This window comes from Quercus suber, unplaced genomic scaffold, assembly GCF_002906115.3.
Source record: "Quercus suber isolate HL8 unplaced genomic scaffold, Cork oak 2.0 scaffold_41, whole genome shotgun sequence".
Lineage (NCBI taxonomy): Eukaryota > Viridiplantae > Streptophyta > Magnoliopsida > Fagales > Fagaceae > Quercus > Quercus suber.
This window is the reverse complement of record NW_027069506.1, coordinates 1,724,905-1,740,965: the sequence shown is the minus strand read 5'-3', so window position 1 is coordinate 1,740,965 and position 16,061 is coordinate 1,724,905. Positions and strand designations below refer to the sequence as shown.

At 35.0% G+C, this 16,061-nt stretch overlaps 1 protein-coding gene and 1 long non-coding RNA gene across 2 annotated transcripts; both read right to left on the bottom strand.

Annotated features, from left to right (window-relative positions):
* Positions 1-4,330: 4,330 nt before the first annotated feature.
* Positions 4,331-5,064, bottom strand: LOC112000240 (uncharacterized). Its single transcript, XM_024032336.2, has 2 exons — positions 4,426-5,064; positions 4,331-4,348 (listed from the first exon to the last, which is right to left on the bottom strand). The coding sequence occupies exons 1-2, from the start codon at positions 5,062-5,064 to the stop codon at positions 4,331-4,333; spliced, it is 657 nt and encodes a 218-aa protein (XP_023888104.2).
* Positions 5,065-10,155: 5,091 nt separating this feature from the next.
* Positions 10,156-11,948, bottom strand: LOC112025105 (uncharacterized). Its single transcript, XR_010628137.1, has 2 exons — positions 11,138-11,948; positions 10,156-10,297 (listed from the first exon to the last, which is right to left on the bottom strand). It is a non-coding gene; the product is annotated as an uncharacterized LOC112025105 (long non-coding RNA).
* Between the last annotated feature and the right edge of the window lie 4,113 nt (positions 11,949-16,061).

The following is a 16,061-nucleotide window of genomic DNA, read 5'->3' as shown; positions in this document are numbered from 1 at the left end:
TGGGAGTTGGAAAACTTACTTTTCTGTCAATCTTTTTTATTGGGATTTGTTTTTAATGATAATTTCCTTTGGATGGTGGCCCCTTGTGGCAAAAAATAATCATGATTTAGGCAAGATTTTCATATGTTCTTGCATGTTCATCATACTGGGTAGTGTATGCACTCTAAGTGTTTGATAAAATGCCATATGGCATTTTCTCGTTGTTTTGGACTCCGATGAGTACCAAATTTTGGGGATCACCATAATTATTCATGTTTATCATGTTTGATCTTTGGTGGTGTGTTTTGTACACTTTTGCCATTGAGTGCCTTGCTCATGCATTGGTCATGCATCTTCACATGCACACTAGATGCACACTAGTTGCACCTTTGCTGACACACTTGAACACTGACATGTTTTTGCATTCACTCATGCTTGTTAAGTCTTTTCAGACCTTCTAGCACATTTACATGTTCTTGTGTCTATGTCATGCCTAGGTCACATCATGTTCCATTATCCTTAACATGTCATGTTCTTTATGCTTTGTAGCATTGTTTTAAAATGTTTTTGTCTAATGTTTGGGTTTCATTTTCTTATTCATCTTGCACCCCTCATGTCATCTTCATATTTTCTTCTTTCCTCCTTCCTCTTGATTCATTTGTCTATTCGTGACAAAAGGGGGAGAATATTCCGGAGAGTATACCGGGTGTTTCGTCATTTCTTATATGACTCATGTGCACTCTTAGGGGGAGAAATTCTACCTTGTGCACATTCGTAGGGGAGAAAGCCATAGAGGAGATGCATATACCAGGGGGGAGAAAGACATTGTTTTTGAGAAAACCTTGATTTACTTTATGCTTGTTTTCTCGTTGCTTTATGATGCTTTGTGTTACTTTTAGTGGTCTATGTTTTGCATCATGTTTATGTGTTGGTACACGTTTGTACCATGTTGCTTTTGTAAGCTTTAAGGGTTGTTTCATTGCATGTTTGTAGGCTTTTATGGTATGTGCCATGCATATTCAGTACATGTTTATGCAGCCTTTTGCTTTGTTATTGAAGTTCAATGTCACACATTTTACTTAGATACTAACCTCTTGTTGCCCGTGTAGGATTGTTCCTAGATGCATATACGTTCTATGCATTGGTTGAGTGTTGAACACTCTTGTGCCCTAGTAGGATTGTTCCTAGATGCAAATACTTCGTGTATTTCACATTGGTTGAGTGTTGGATTGTAAATGATACTCTTCAAATGAGTTTATCATCTTGCATATCCGGATGTTCATTCCTTGTGTGAATGAGCATAGTGATCACTTTGTATAGTGATTGCTTGTTTGATCTTGCCATGGTCTAATGTTTTATTCCATTTTGCTTGATCGTAGTTTACTTGTTGCATTATACTTGTCTTTTTATCACCTGATTTACCTTGAGGGTCTAATGTGTTTTTGTGCAAGTGTTTCAGGTTACAGGTATACATGTTCCAAGTTCATCACAGCTTCTAGATTTAGGTGTGAGTGAGTTTTGCCATTGTTCCCAAACTCATGTTTAAGTCTAGAGTCTGTTATAGGGTGTTTTGTCACGGAATAGCCAAAGGGGGAGATTGTAAAGTTGTGATTTACATTTATGTTTTATATTGGCTTTATTCCATGACAAAATGTGTTGTAATTACTTTATTTCATTTCCTTGTATTTTGTGGGATTTAATTGTATTGGGTTTAGTATCAAGTTGGTGAAGACTCAAGCTTTATTGAAGATCAGTGGATCTCGCGGGTGTGTCGCTGGAAGCTAAGCCGCGAAAGAGTCATGTGAGAAGCACATGACTGGAATCTGAAGAGTCATGCCAGGCTATCGTTTTCGCGAGTGTCTCGCGGGTAAGGCCTTCCCGCGAGACAGTCGCGAAACATTCTGCCTGGAGGATTTTATAAGTGACTTTCTTACCCTTCACCATACTATATATACCCTCATTACCCACAAATGTAGGTGAGGCTATTCAGAGAGAAAAACCCTAGATAGGTTTTCTACAACACACACACCTCTTTTGAGAGAGAGCTACTCCTCCTTAGTGAGAAATCATTGTAGCCTCTTCTCCATCCCTCTCCCATTATCATACCTTGAGAGGAGATTCGTACCCAAACACAACCCACACCTATTCAGAGTGTAGAGAGTGCTTTGGAGTTGCTGGGAAGCATTGGAAGAAGCCAAGGATGGTAGATGCAACATGGAGCTTGTTGCGGGATCCGGAGAACTAAGACAACACGGTTCCGAGAAGCCTTGTTGGAGTAGGAGCTTGGAGGGCTTAGGTACATCGGGTAGATTAGGCTTGGAGGGTCTCTTGCTTACTCATGTATCCCAACTGATTGTCTAGTGGATCGATTTCCGCTTGGAGGGCGGCGGAGAGGTTTTTCGCCGAGTTCTTCGGTTTCCTCTTCGAAAACACGTCTCGGTGTTTTCTGTGTTTGCATCCTTCTTCCCTACTCTTGTTCATTTCATTATTACTGCTGTGTTGCTTTAATTATGGATTAAAGTAGTTGTTTTGCTTATATGCTTGTGTTTACATCATTCCGCACTTATTATCAAGTTAGTGTAAAATCAACCAAGTCGTAATTTTAATTTAGGGGTCTAAACAGCTCTTGTGTTTTCAATACGTTTTCGAGCTTTCACTCCCTCACTGGAGGAAGAGCCCGCATTCGTTGCGCTTGGTGGGTGTACGAAATTTAGCTCGTTGTTCATAACATTCTTGCACGAAGGACAGATTGCGCGGTCGTCATTAATAACATATGAGTAATAGCTACTGTTGTAGGTTCTAGAGTACCTATACCATTTCTTGGATGATGTGGAAGATGATTCAACGTTTGGCAATAGGAGAGGGACTCCAATACCACCACAGAGATGTGTACTTTGGGCTTCAGGAGAGTCTCTTTGTTCAAGTTTGGTTGAAGGTAAGTGATATTTAAATTTTCAATGCTCTCGTAAATGTTCCCCAAGCTGCCCACCATTCCTTGCTTTGTGAGAAGCGCAATGAAAGTTCTGACGGGCAGGGCCAGAATGTGAAAGAGGAAGTCGATGAAGTTCTTGTCCGCTCCAGCAAAAAGCACTCTATGGCTTTCTGTGTCTATCAGAAGTTTCAAACTCATTAGTTTCCTGAGTTTCTTCCATGGACTCTGTAGTTTATTATTACTATTTTTTTTTCTATAGAAGGTTTTCGGACAAACGATAGAGCATCACCGTGATACACTGGACAGCTCATGTACATGTTGCTTGGCGGACAATAATTAAAAATTTAGAAAAACTACAGTTCATTGTCGGCCACAGAGATTATTTAAATTTTATTTTTATTTTTCTTTTCCTTTGAAAATTTTTAACCTTTAGCCAACCAGCGAAGAAAGCAATCATCTACGATAAGGCTTTACCGTTTCATCATTCTAAATTAGCCAAGTAATAGTACATTCGCAAATTCTGAAACCTTTTTTTTCCTTTTTTTTCCCCCTCTTTTGTAAAGAAAAAATAAACATCACGTAACCTTCTGGTCGTTGTTAATTAATAGGTACAAGATAGATACGGAGAAAGGAAATGGAGAAAAAATTATGGTTTTTCAATGTTTGGTTGGGATAAAGAGTGAGGAAAAAAAAAAAAGATGGTTAAACTCAACTCATTGGCTTTATATTAATTATTGACGCATACAACCACACTCACTCATATATAAAATAATTCACTACATGTTTACTTAACCAATTAAATGCTTGAATAATCACTAACTTTGCAAGTTTTTTCTTGAATTTTTCTAACTTTATGACAAAAAGTTATCATAATATGATAACTATACACACTCATGTAACAAATTATCTCTATTTTTTAATTATTAAATTATATAAAGTTATATTATATTTATATTGTACACGCAAACATCCACGTTCACGTCATTATTTACACAAATGAAATTATAAAAAAAAGGTAATTTACATAATCAATATTAAACATACTCATACACATATAATAAAAATTTATAATAAAGAGTAACACTTACAATTCATAAACACTTACTCTTACTTTAGAGTAAGAAATACTTATAATAAGGGTGTATAAGATTTAAGTTAGAGTATGCAAAAATATTTTTAAGAAAAAATTAATGAATGTATGAAACTAACAAAAAAATATTAAATATATATAATTCTTTTTTTTTTTTTTTTTTGAAGTCAAGGGTTCACCCCCTGAGCAAAGAGTGGAGCCGCCCCTGATACTGACTCCGAATTTCGTCTCTTTCTCATATCATGGTTTCGGAATTACGATTTAGGACACGAAAAGCTTCAACCTTTTATACCTCAGTTTTAGCATCTTATTTTGCAATAAATTTCACCTTAAACGAAAGAAGTATGCTAAGTAAAAGAAAGGAAAAATAGATAAAACAGAAGTAACAGACTCATGCGCAGAAAGCAAAGAATGACCTACTTACCTCATTGATGCCCAAATCGACAACTTTCTCCTCAAGAACACTTACATCCTTGACGTTAAACCTGTTAAGCACAGTAAAACTAGAGATGGTGGACATGGGTTTCACCACTAGATCATCCATCACCATGTATGTAACCACTTCTTTCACGTACCCTCCCTCATTGGAGGAAGAGCCCGCATTCGTTACGCTTGGTGGATCTACGAAATTTACTTTTTCATTCATATAATTCTGGCACGAAGGACACTTTGCGCTAGTGTCATTAGCCACATAGTTGTGACCATAGTATCCAGAGCACCTATACAAATTCCTGGATGATGTAGAAGATGATTCAACGTTTGGCAATAGGAGAGGGACTCCTGGAACAGTACTACCACCAGAGATTTGTACTTTGAGCTTCAGGAGAGTCTCTTTGTTCACGTTTGGTCGAAGATAAGTAGTACTTAAATTTTCAATGCTCTCGTAAATGTTCCTTAAACTGCCCACCATTCCTTGCTTTGTGAGAAGGGCAATGAAATTTCCGACGGGCAAGGCCATAATGTGAAAGAGGAAGTCGATGAAGTTTTTGTCCGCTTCAGCAAAAAGCACTTTTTGGCTTTTTGTGTCTATCAGAAGTTTCAAACTCACATTGTTTTCTTCCATGGACTCTGTTCAAAAATTTTCGGACAAACAATATGGCATAATGTTAGGTTCTAAAGATTTAGGAATTTATGTATTTAGAACTCTAATTTGTATTGTTGGCAAACCATGATCAAAACAGGTTGTTTAGTCTTGCTCAAAGTATGTTTATTTGTAAAACTGGAATCGAGTGAGTGCAGATTTATTGGACTAAATCTGTAAGGCTCGATCGATCGAAAATTAGACTCGATCGATCAACCACGTACAGATTTATTGTTCTGCAGAGTTCCAGTTCAGCCCAAACTCTATTTAAACGTCTTGGGGTTCAAGTAAAACACTCCTATATATAAGGAAAACCCTAGAACGTTTTTGGGACTTCTGTGAGAGAGAGATTAGAGTGCCTCTTGTGCCTCCTTTTATTTTTAGGGTTTTGTACCCAAACCGCTCTAAGTCTTTGTTGCTCATATTTGCGGTTTATGTGAATCTCTTGTGAGATCCTTGAGGAGCTTTCCTTCACATAAACTTAGGGTTTTTAAGGTAGAGATTATTTCAACATCTTGATGATCAACAAGGTTGCTACCATTGGAGATTAAAAGAAAAGCAAGCGGGGAGCTTGTAGCTGATTGGGAGGTTCAAGAAAGAAGTAGTCCGTGGATTCNTCGGGGAGCTTGTAGTCCTTCTGTAAGAAACTTCAATTCTTTCATAGTGAATTCTGTTATGCCTTGAGGATCGGTGGGTCAAATCCTCCCCAGGTTTTACCGTGTGGTTTCCTGGTGATCATATCTTGTGTTATTTATTTCCGCTGCTTTATATTCTTGATATGATTGTTTGGATTGTTTTAACCTAGAATTGCTTAATTTGACTAAGTAACAACTTGGCTAATTAATCTAGGCTACGCATCTGGTTGTTTAAGGGGTCTAAATTTCCAACACATAACCTTGATAAAATGGATAGCTTATATACATGTTGCTTGTGCTGATCAACTTAAGAAATCCCGAATAGGCACTGGCTCCTATTGGGTGAAACCACAGTTCATTGTCGACCACGAATTGAGGACTTATGAAAAGTTGTAACTGTAATTGTCTCTTAGCTTTTCCTTTCTTCTTTTACCTTTGAAACTTGGGTTCGTTTGCTAAAGCAATTTTGTACAAGAAGAATTTCATAATCTGAAACCTTATTTCTTTTACTTTTTGTAAAGAAGAAGTAATCAGCACTGCACGTACATACCCTTTTGTAACCCTTTTTTTTGGGGAAGTTTACTTTTTTCTTTTTGCCAAAAGGAAAGAAAGCAAAAAACACTAGATAAACTTATATCTATTGCTATAAGATTCTCTCCTATTGAATATTTCAATTTCTTCATATTTTCATTTAAATTTACGGCATGTGATACTTAAAAATCAAATAAATACTAGATGCATGTTTCACATCCAATAAAAATGAAAGAGAATTGAAAGTTTTATCGTAGTTGATCCTTTCCTAAGATGTAAATCAACTAAAATGATGTGGTGCCATTTTTGCCACATTATCAAGTTAGGACTTGGCATGGGCTAAACAATGGGCCTGTCACTATTAGGATGATGATACATGTCCAAAATTTTAAACGGAATTAAAGGATACTATTGTAGTTGGGGATCATTTTCTCTATTTTAGTTTTGTTTCAAACTTTCAATTTAGACTTAACTCTCTCTCTCTCTCTCTCAACACTACCATTAAAATCATCATCGTCTTGCTTGGTGGAACATACTTAGAAGTTAGAATGTAAGAAGTCCCAGATAATTACTGGCTTCTATTGATGAACAGTAGTTCATTGTCAGCCATAAGTTGAGGACTTATATGAGAAGTTCTAATTGTAAATATTTCTTTGCTTCTCTTTTATTCTTTTAACCTTAAAACTTCTGGAGTTCTTTTGCTAAAGCAATTATGTACGAGAAGGATTTCATATTCTGAAAACTCGTTTCTTTATTACTTTCGTAAAGAAAAAGTAATCGTCATGTTCTCTTTTTTAAGCTTTCTTTAATCTCTACTCAATTCTAGCTGGGAATTTTCTTTTCTTTTGCTTTGTCAAAAAAGGCAAATAAAGCAATTGTTCGAGTCTGTTTGAGAAGGCTTATTTAACTGAAAATAAATTTTTTTTGTTGAAAGTTTTTTTAAAAAAAGTTAAAAACTAACTAAATAGTACAATAGAATTCATGAATAGTACTAAAAATGCAATGAGACTTTTGAATAATACTAAAAAAGAGCTACAAAATCAAATAAGCGGTAAGTTTTCATCACTTCCCAAATATTTATTGCAATAAGATCATCACATTGAATCTCTCAATTTCCTCATATATTTATTTGAATATAAGACACTTGACATATAAAATCAAATAAGTTTCTGTGTCTCACATCCACTTAAAAATGAAAAATAATAAGACATGGACACCCGTTGCAATTACTGTCTTCCTACACATTCAACTCCATGAACAATCAAGCTTAATTACCCAACCTTTTAAACCTCAAAAACCAACCCATTGAAATAATCCAAGGCACACACAAGTCACCCTTTCGAATCCACAAACCACTAGCGTCCCCTTCAAAAGTTCAACCCCCATATCCATAAGTTCCATTTACCTATAAGAATCATAACCCCTCAACCTAGTAAAATTTCCAGTCAATTCCAAAGTCATCACATCAACCCAATTATGCAACTTAAGGTCCCTCAACTCCAAATTGAGAGAATACTTTGTTGTTTGTCACCTCCTCCTTACTTTTCTTCCATTCAAAATTAGCTAATGTTTCGGGGCTGGGTTAGTCCTTGAGGGTTGATGTGGCACAAACTTAGGTGACATGACACCATGCCATCAAGTAAAATTGTCCATAAAGGATATTTTTAAAATACTTTCATTCTATTATTTTTAGGGTTCTATATTATTGTGTTGTTACCTGAAAGTTCAAAAAGTGTATACAACACCTTTGAACTTTAGACCCCAAATAACACAAATACCAATTCAAGCTTTATATCAAACAATTTATGTGCGGAATATGATAACAAGCTTATAACAGAATTGATAGAACAATCTAAGCCAAATATAAACACATCCACAGCAGTAAATATAAGGCAAATGTAAAGGGAAAGAAGATGCAAACACACGGACAACACACGATGTGTTATCGAAGAGGAAACCGAAGTCCTCGACGTAAAACCTCTCCGCCGCCCTCCAAGCGGTCAAATAATCCACTAAAGAATGTAGTTGGATACATGAACAGCAGAAGACCCTCTAAGCCTAATCTACCCAAGTACCTAAACCCTCCAAGCTTCTTGCTCCAACGAGGTTACGCCGAACCTATTTCTTCTCTAGCTTCCCGGATTCCGCTACTTGACCATAGCATTAACCAATGTATATTGGTTCCTTTCCAAATTGCTTCCCAAAGCACCAAATGGACCTTCTCACAGACGTGGGTGTGGTGAGACAAGGGTTTGGTAAATGACCTCTCAAGGGTATGACAATGGAGAGGAAGAGAGTAGAGAAATTTGTAGAGTCTCTTTTAGATGAAGATTGGGGATGAATCAATCTTGTATTTCTCTAGGGTTTCTCTCACAAAATTCTCTCTGGAAGCTCTCTCAATATGATGGGTATAAGGGTGTATATATAGTAGGGTGAGAAGTGAATGCAAAACGTCAGTTTTTGCCAAACAGGGCAAGTTGGCGACTTGAACTCGCGGCTTGGCCAAGTCGCGAAATCAAGTCGCGACGTAACGGCCTGGCCAGACTGGAATTTTGTCCTGTAGCGTGACAGGTGGCGCAACCCTTCAGCTTCCCAGTGTGCCTCTCACGTGACTGCATTTCGCGGCTTGCCAGTCGCGAACCACCCGCGAGTCCTAGTCGCGAGACTCTGTTTTTCTTGCACACTCTTGAGCTTTTCTTCACATCTTCTCACACACTACCCTTACAATTTTTCCACCTAAATACAGGGTTACTAAGTACTAAATTACAAGCAAATTGGTCACGGAATAAAGCCAATTAGATGGTTGATTAAATTCAACCTTACATTACCAAATAAATGAATAGTAATAAGTATTACATTACAACATCTTGTATTCCGTATAATATCTATTCTTATTCTTATGTAATTACTGTTACAGTCTACTAAACATGCCCTAAATGCAATTCATACATCTTTAATTTCTATTGACTAGTAAGTCTTATCCCTTTGGTGACAGGAAAATGATCATTTCCATTTTTAAGTAAAATAGAGATTATTCAATTAAAGTCCATGATTTTAATTGGAGTAAATCTAAAGATTTAGATTGTACCAATTCATTTAAAATTTAATTATGGTTAAATTTAACTATGATTAAAATATATTTAAATAAACTAGAGTTATAAATTCCCAAATGAGTTAGCATAATCTAGATCCTAAATTTACTCTACTTTAAATCATGGCCTACAAATGGACACTATTCATTTCACTTGTAAATGGAGAGGATCCCTGTACATTGTTTGTCAACTCAAACATGAACATACTTGTATAAAAATGGGTTGCATATAGATTTATTTTATGGCATTTAAATAAATTCTTCTAGGATCACATGCATCATTTGTCATAACTTGATAAAGTCATCAACTATAAGTGGTGGGCAATTTCTCTCATATGAACTCATTACTCATAGTCAACAACTTCAAAATTATAATAAAAGTTGTTGCATAAAAGTTGTCCCTAAAATTTTACTTAGAAAAAATTTAAGAGAATTTTTAGAGGGGTTTCCAAGGAGGAAAACGAAGAGAAGGAAGAAGGCGTAGTCACATTGGGACCGAAAGTGTTAAGGTAAACAAAGTTGTGCCTTAATTAGGTCCTCAGTCATCCTCAATCATCTTTTCTTTTTTTCTTTTTTTTCTTTTTTTTTAGAAGAATCCTCAATCATCTCATCATACTATCAAGCAATTGATAATTAACAAAAGCTTAGATTTTTTTTTTTTTTTTTAATTTTTTTTTTATGATACATAATGCTTCTTAACCAAGCTTCCAAGAGAGAGAGAGAGAGAGAGTAGAGAGAGAGAGAGAGAGAGAGAGAGCATATTGCCCTTCACATTGCCACGCCAGATTTGACCGAAATTTAAAACATATATGCAAAGAAAAAAAAAAATTTGGCAATGGCATAGAACTCTTGCACTTCCGTGTTACATTACACTTTCTATTTCAACTTTCAACATTGGGAGGAAGACATCAGTCAAAACATTCTTTGACTGCAGAGAAGCCTTGAGCAATTTCACTCCCTAAAAACAAACCACATAAATTAATTAGAAAAATGATAATTAATCACACTTGAATTTGTGAAATACCAATTCTTTCCTTGAATTTGACACATTTCAAAGGCAGACGGAGAAGATCTTTTTACAAATGAATTACTTTCACGATATTAAATTTCTTTGTAACTTTTTTCTTTTCTTTCTCCTTTAAAAGATGAGCGACCCTAAAGAGAAAAAAATGGGGATACAATATTTTAATTTCAATATGGAATTAGAGTTAAATGATTGCATTTGAATTTTGAATAGATTGACTCCGTCGTCGTAGCAATATATACTATACCAAGTCGAGATGGAATGAGAATGACCCACAACACCTGTATGTATCAGCTGGAATATTTAACGACTTTTGATAATTAAGTACGTAGTTAACATAGTGAAATTACCTATTTTACCAAAAGTCTAAATTGTTAGGAGATCGTAAATTTACTCATCTTACCACATAATTCTAACAAACATCAGATATCATGAAACATTGAAGAATATGGACTTGGATTGAGATGGATCATCCATCAATTTTAAATTTTAGTCTCTTACTCATATCTTGGTTTAGAAATTAGGACTTGAATAGCTTCAACTAATACCTCAGTTTAACGTTATTTTGCAATAAATTTCACCATAAGGAATGAACCAAAAAGCGCTGATTATTACTTCGTACTAGTGTGTATAAGGAAATTTTGAAATCGTGTTTTGAACGTACAATTTTAAACGTTGTGTATATGGATGTATGTAACAAACATTAACTCAGAAAAAATAAACAAAACAGAAGTAATGGACTATTGCACAAAAATAAAAGAATGATTGGCGTACCTCATCGATGCCCAAATGGATCACTTTCTCCTCAAGAGCTCCTACATCCTTGACATTAAACCTGTTAAGCAGAGTGATACTAGAGATGGTGGACATGGGTTTCACCACTAGATCATCCATCACCATGTATGTAACCACTCCTTTCACGTACCCTCCCTCACTGAAGGAAGAGCCCTCGTTCGTTGCGCTTGGTGAGTGTACGAAATCTAGCTCGTGGTTCATAACGTTCTTGCACGAAGGACAGATTGCGCGGTTGTCATTAGCCACATAATTGCAATTGTTACAGTTGCCGGCTACTACTGCACAGCCGCCTTCGACTACACATACGCCATAACCATAATAGGACCTGTTGTTTCTAGCACATTTATAAAATTTCAGAGATGCTGATGATGACGATTCAACGTTTGGCAATAGGAGAGGGACTCCAGTACCACCACCAGAGATGTGTACTTTGGGCTTCAGGAGAGCCTCTTTGTTCAAGTTTGGTTGAAGGTAAGTGATACTTAAATTTTCAATGCTCTCGTAAATGTTCCCCAATTAGCTGCCCACCATTCCTTGCTTTGTGAGAAGCGCAATGAAAGTTCCGACGGGCAGGGCCAGAATGTGAAAGAGGAAGTCGATGAAGTTCTTGTCCGCTTCAGCAAAAAGCACTCTATGGCTTTCTGTGTCTATCAGAAGTTTCAAACTCACATTGGTTTCTTGACTTTCTTCCATGGACTGTGTAGTTTATTATTACTATTTTTTTTTTTCTTTTCTATAGTAGGTTTTCGGACAAACGATATAGTATCGCCGTGATACACTGGACAGCTTATGTACATGTTGCTTGGTGGACAATAATTAGAAATTTAGAATAACTACAGTTCATTGTCGGCCACAGAGATTATTTAAAACTTTTTTTCATTTTTCTTTTCCCTTGAAAAAGTTTTAACCTTTAACCAACTAGCCAAGAAAACTATTAGAAATAATGAATGTAATTGTATTGTATTTTCATTATGAAAGAATGTATATATGTGCCTTTATATAAGAGGCATATGTGTGCAGTACAAGTAAATATGTGTGCTATACAAGTAATTTAATTGGGCCTAAAGTCTACAATATATTATACACGTTAACAACCCCCCTTAAACTCAAGGTGGATGTGAGACCAGCTTGATGTTATTAACCAAAGTACAAAGGCGTCCCTTAGGATGTGACTTGGTGAAGATATCTGCAAGTTGATCTTTAGAGGAGATTGAGATCAGCTTGAGAGCACCATGGATAAGATGAAAACGGATAAAATGACAATTGATCTTAATGTGTTTAGTCCGTTTATGGAAGACATCATTGTGAGCAATATGAATAGCACTCTGGTTGTCACAATAAAGAGGATTAGCAGAGGATGTAGACACACCTAAGTCTTTGAGAAGCTATCATAGCCAAAGGAGCTCAGATGTGGTATTAGTAAGGGCACGATATTCTGCTTCAGTATTAGAGCGGGCCACATGATTTTGTTTCTTACTTCGCTAAGAAATCAGAGAAGAACCAAGAAGAAAGCAATAACCAGTGGTGGACCTACGATCAATGGGATCTCCTGCCCAATCAGCATCAGAAAATGCACGAAGAATAAGAGGAGACTGAGCAGAGTAGAAAAGACCATGGAAGAGAGTGCCCTTTAGGTATCGAAGAATGCGCAGAACAGCAGCATAATGAGTCGATCGTGGTGCAGACAGATACTGGCTCACCTGGTGAACAGCATAGAAAATGCCTGGACGAGTGACAGTGAGATAAACTAAGCTGCCAACCAAGCATCTGTAAAGAGAGGGATTGGACAATGGTTTCCCCCCTGAGGGAGTCAAATGCGCATTAAGCTCAACTAAAGTGTCAACAGTCTTGCTATCAGTGAATCCAGCTCGAGACAAGAGTTCAGAAGCATACTTGGCTTGAGTAATATAAAGTCTATCTGTAGAATGAGTGATTTTAAGACCCAAGAAGTAGCTGAGATGTCCAAGAAATAGCATTAAGCTCTGATACCATGTTAGAAATACTGAATGTAATTGTATTGTATTTTCATCATGAAAGAATGTATATAGGTGCCTTTATATAGGAGGCATATGTGTGTAGTACAAGTAAATATGTGTGCTATAAAAATAACCTAACTGGGCCTAAAGCCCACAATATATTATACACGTTAACAAAAACAATCATCTACGATAAGGCTTTACCGTTTCATCATTCTAAATTAGCCAAGTAATACTACATTCGCAAATTCTGAAACCCTTTTTTTTCCCCCTCTTTTGTAAAGAAAAAATAAACATCACGTAACCTTTTGGTCGTTGTTAATTAATAGGTACAAGATAGACAAGGAGAAAGGAAAATGGAGAAAAAATTATGGATTTTCAATGTTTGGTTGGGATAAAGAGTGAGGAAAAAAATAAGGGGTGGTTACTAGTTGGGGGATTTTCTAGCCAGGTCCATCATTTATTTTCATTATAAATGGAGGAAAAAGAAGAAAGAAAATAGCCGATCAATATGAACATACAAATGATAGTCATAATCCCATTGTTTTAAACTACAAGGGTATAATAGTATTTTTTAATTTTTTTTCATCTTTTGTACCAAATAAACATGATTAAAAACTAAAATATTTTTTAACCTACCATTTTTCTATCTTCCTAACATTTTTCAATCATTCTAGCCAAACAAAGAGAGAAAATGGAAATCGAAAATGTGGGCCAAGGATTTTACTGTTTGAAAGGAAGAATGTCCTCCTTGTATAGCTCCCATTGTATGTGAGGATTTTTAATTTTGTTTTATTATAAGTAGGATTATAAATAAACCAAGCTGTTTATAAACAATTTGAGTTTGGTTTAGGAAAAAACTTGTTTATATTAGTTTGTTTAACATACAAGTCAAGTTCAAGTCTAAGTTTAGGCTCGACTATTAAACAAGTCAAACTCAAACTTATTGTGTTTGAAAACAAGCTTGTGAATATGATGTTTAATTTAATTATGTAAAATGTAATATTTTTATGTATACTTGTCTAAAATACAATTCATTCAAGTAATATATACACAATCATTCCATTCATTGTTAAAATAGTGATTTAGAATAAAACAAATATGTAGCAACGCTACAGTGATCTGCTATTGGTAGATCACTTTAGCATTTTGTGTGTTTTACCTTACCCAATGCTAATGCTCAAAAACAATCATTTACAAGAAGGCTTTACTACTTTATCATTTTAAATCAACCGATTAATAGAGCACTTTTGCAAATTTTGAGACCTCTTTTCCTTTTTCTTTTGTAAAGAAAAAAGTAATCAATTTGTAGCCCTCTGTTTGTTATAAAAAATGAAAGAGGAAGAAAAAGAGGAAAGGAAAAGAGAGAGGAAATTATGGTTTTCCATTATTTGGTTGGGATGAAAAGGGAGAGAAAACCATAATTGTCCATTGTTTAGTTGAGAATCTTAAGATCAAAAGGGATAAAAATTAAATGGGGTCGGTGAGAATTTTCAATCCGGCCCCACCATTTAAATTCTTTTCAAATTTGGGAAAGAGGGAGAGAGAAAATTGCCACAAACATAAACTTATAAAATTACCGTCATTATCCCATTGTTTGACTACAAACAGGGTATAATAGTAATTTAATTTTTATCTTTCCACTTTTCCATCTTCTACCAAACACCCTTGATAGAAAATCATTTTTATTCTTCAACTTTTCTTTTTTTCCAACATTTTAATAAAGGCAATCGTGTGGATTAAATTGTTAGGTGTATATATATATATATATATGAGTGAAGTCTTATATTGAATAATAATAATGAAAATAGTTTGTGATTAATATAACATATTTGAACTCAAATTCAAAAGAGCTTTTGGGTTAAGTAGTGTTTTTATATATGTTATATTGACTACTTAATTGGAATTAAAAAAAAAAAAAAAATTTTTTTTTTTTTTTTTTGCTTTTTTTTTCTTTGGAAAATTTTAACCTTTAGCCAACTAGCCAAGTAAGACAACAATCATTCACCAGAAGGCTTTATCGCTTTATCATTCTAAATTAGCCAAGTAATAGAGTACTTTCACAAATTCTGAAACATCTTTTCCTTTTTCTTTTGTAAAGAAAAACTAATCAACAAGTAGCCCTTTGGTTGTTGTTGAGAAAGTGAAAGAATATGGAAACGGGAGAGGAAATTAAGGCTTTTCACTGCTTGGTTGGGAGAAGAAATGAGAGGAAAAAAATAGGATGTGTGGAGATTTTTTTTTTTTTTAGGCTCACAATATGTTTTCCTTCTAGATTGGGGAAAAATAATAGAGAAAATAGACATCAATATGAACTTACAAAAGTATTGCCATTATACCACCGTGCATCAGTGGTGTGATGATCATTTTATAAATACAAGTTCTTGTGGGGTAAAGGGGCTAAGGATCGGGGTTCAAATTCTAAGAGAGAGCTTCATATATATACAATTAAACTAAGTTATAGAAGAATTTCTATCTAAAATTAAAAATAAAAAAAAAGTACTGCCAGTATTCAATTGTTTTAAACTACAAAAAGAGCATAATAGTAATTAAATTTTGTCTTCCACTTGTTTATACTTTGTGATCTATATCAAACATACATGAAAAACTAAAATATTTTGTCTTCCCACTTTCCTATCTTGCTAACATTTTTTAATCCTTTTAACCAAATAAAAAGAGAAATGGTAAATTATTATTTTGGTTCCTAATGTTTGCGCTATGTGTTAATTTGGTCCATAACATTTTAAATGTGTAATTTTAATTTCTAGCCTTTTGGTCTTGTATCCAAATTGTCCATGTTATTAAGTAGTTGATGAAAAATATTGACATGGCTAACATAAGGACATATTAAAATACTAGCCGCACTTTGCATGTGCGATGGTTTTTTTTTTTGTGGATTTAATTTCATAATTTTCCATTCATCTCAA

What these genes read in the sequence shown, in the direction of transcription:
- LOC112000240 (XM_024032336.2), bottom strand. Translation starts at nt 5,064, where the DNA reads ATGGAAGAAAACAATGTGAGTTTGAAACTTCTGATAGACACAAAAAGC.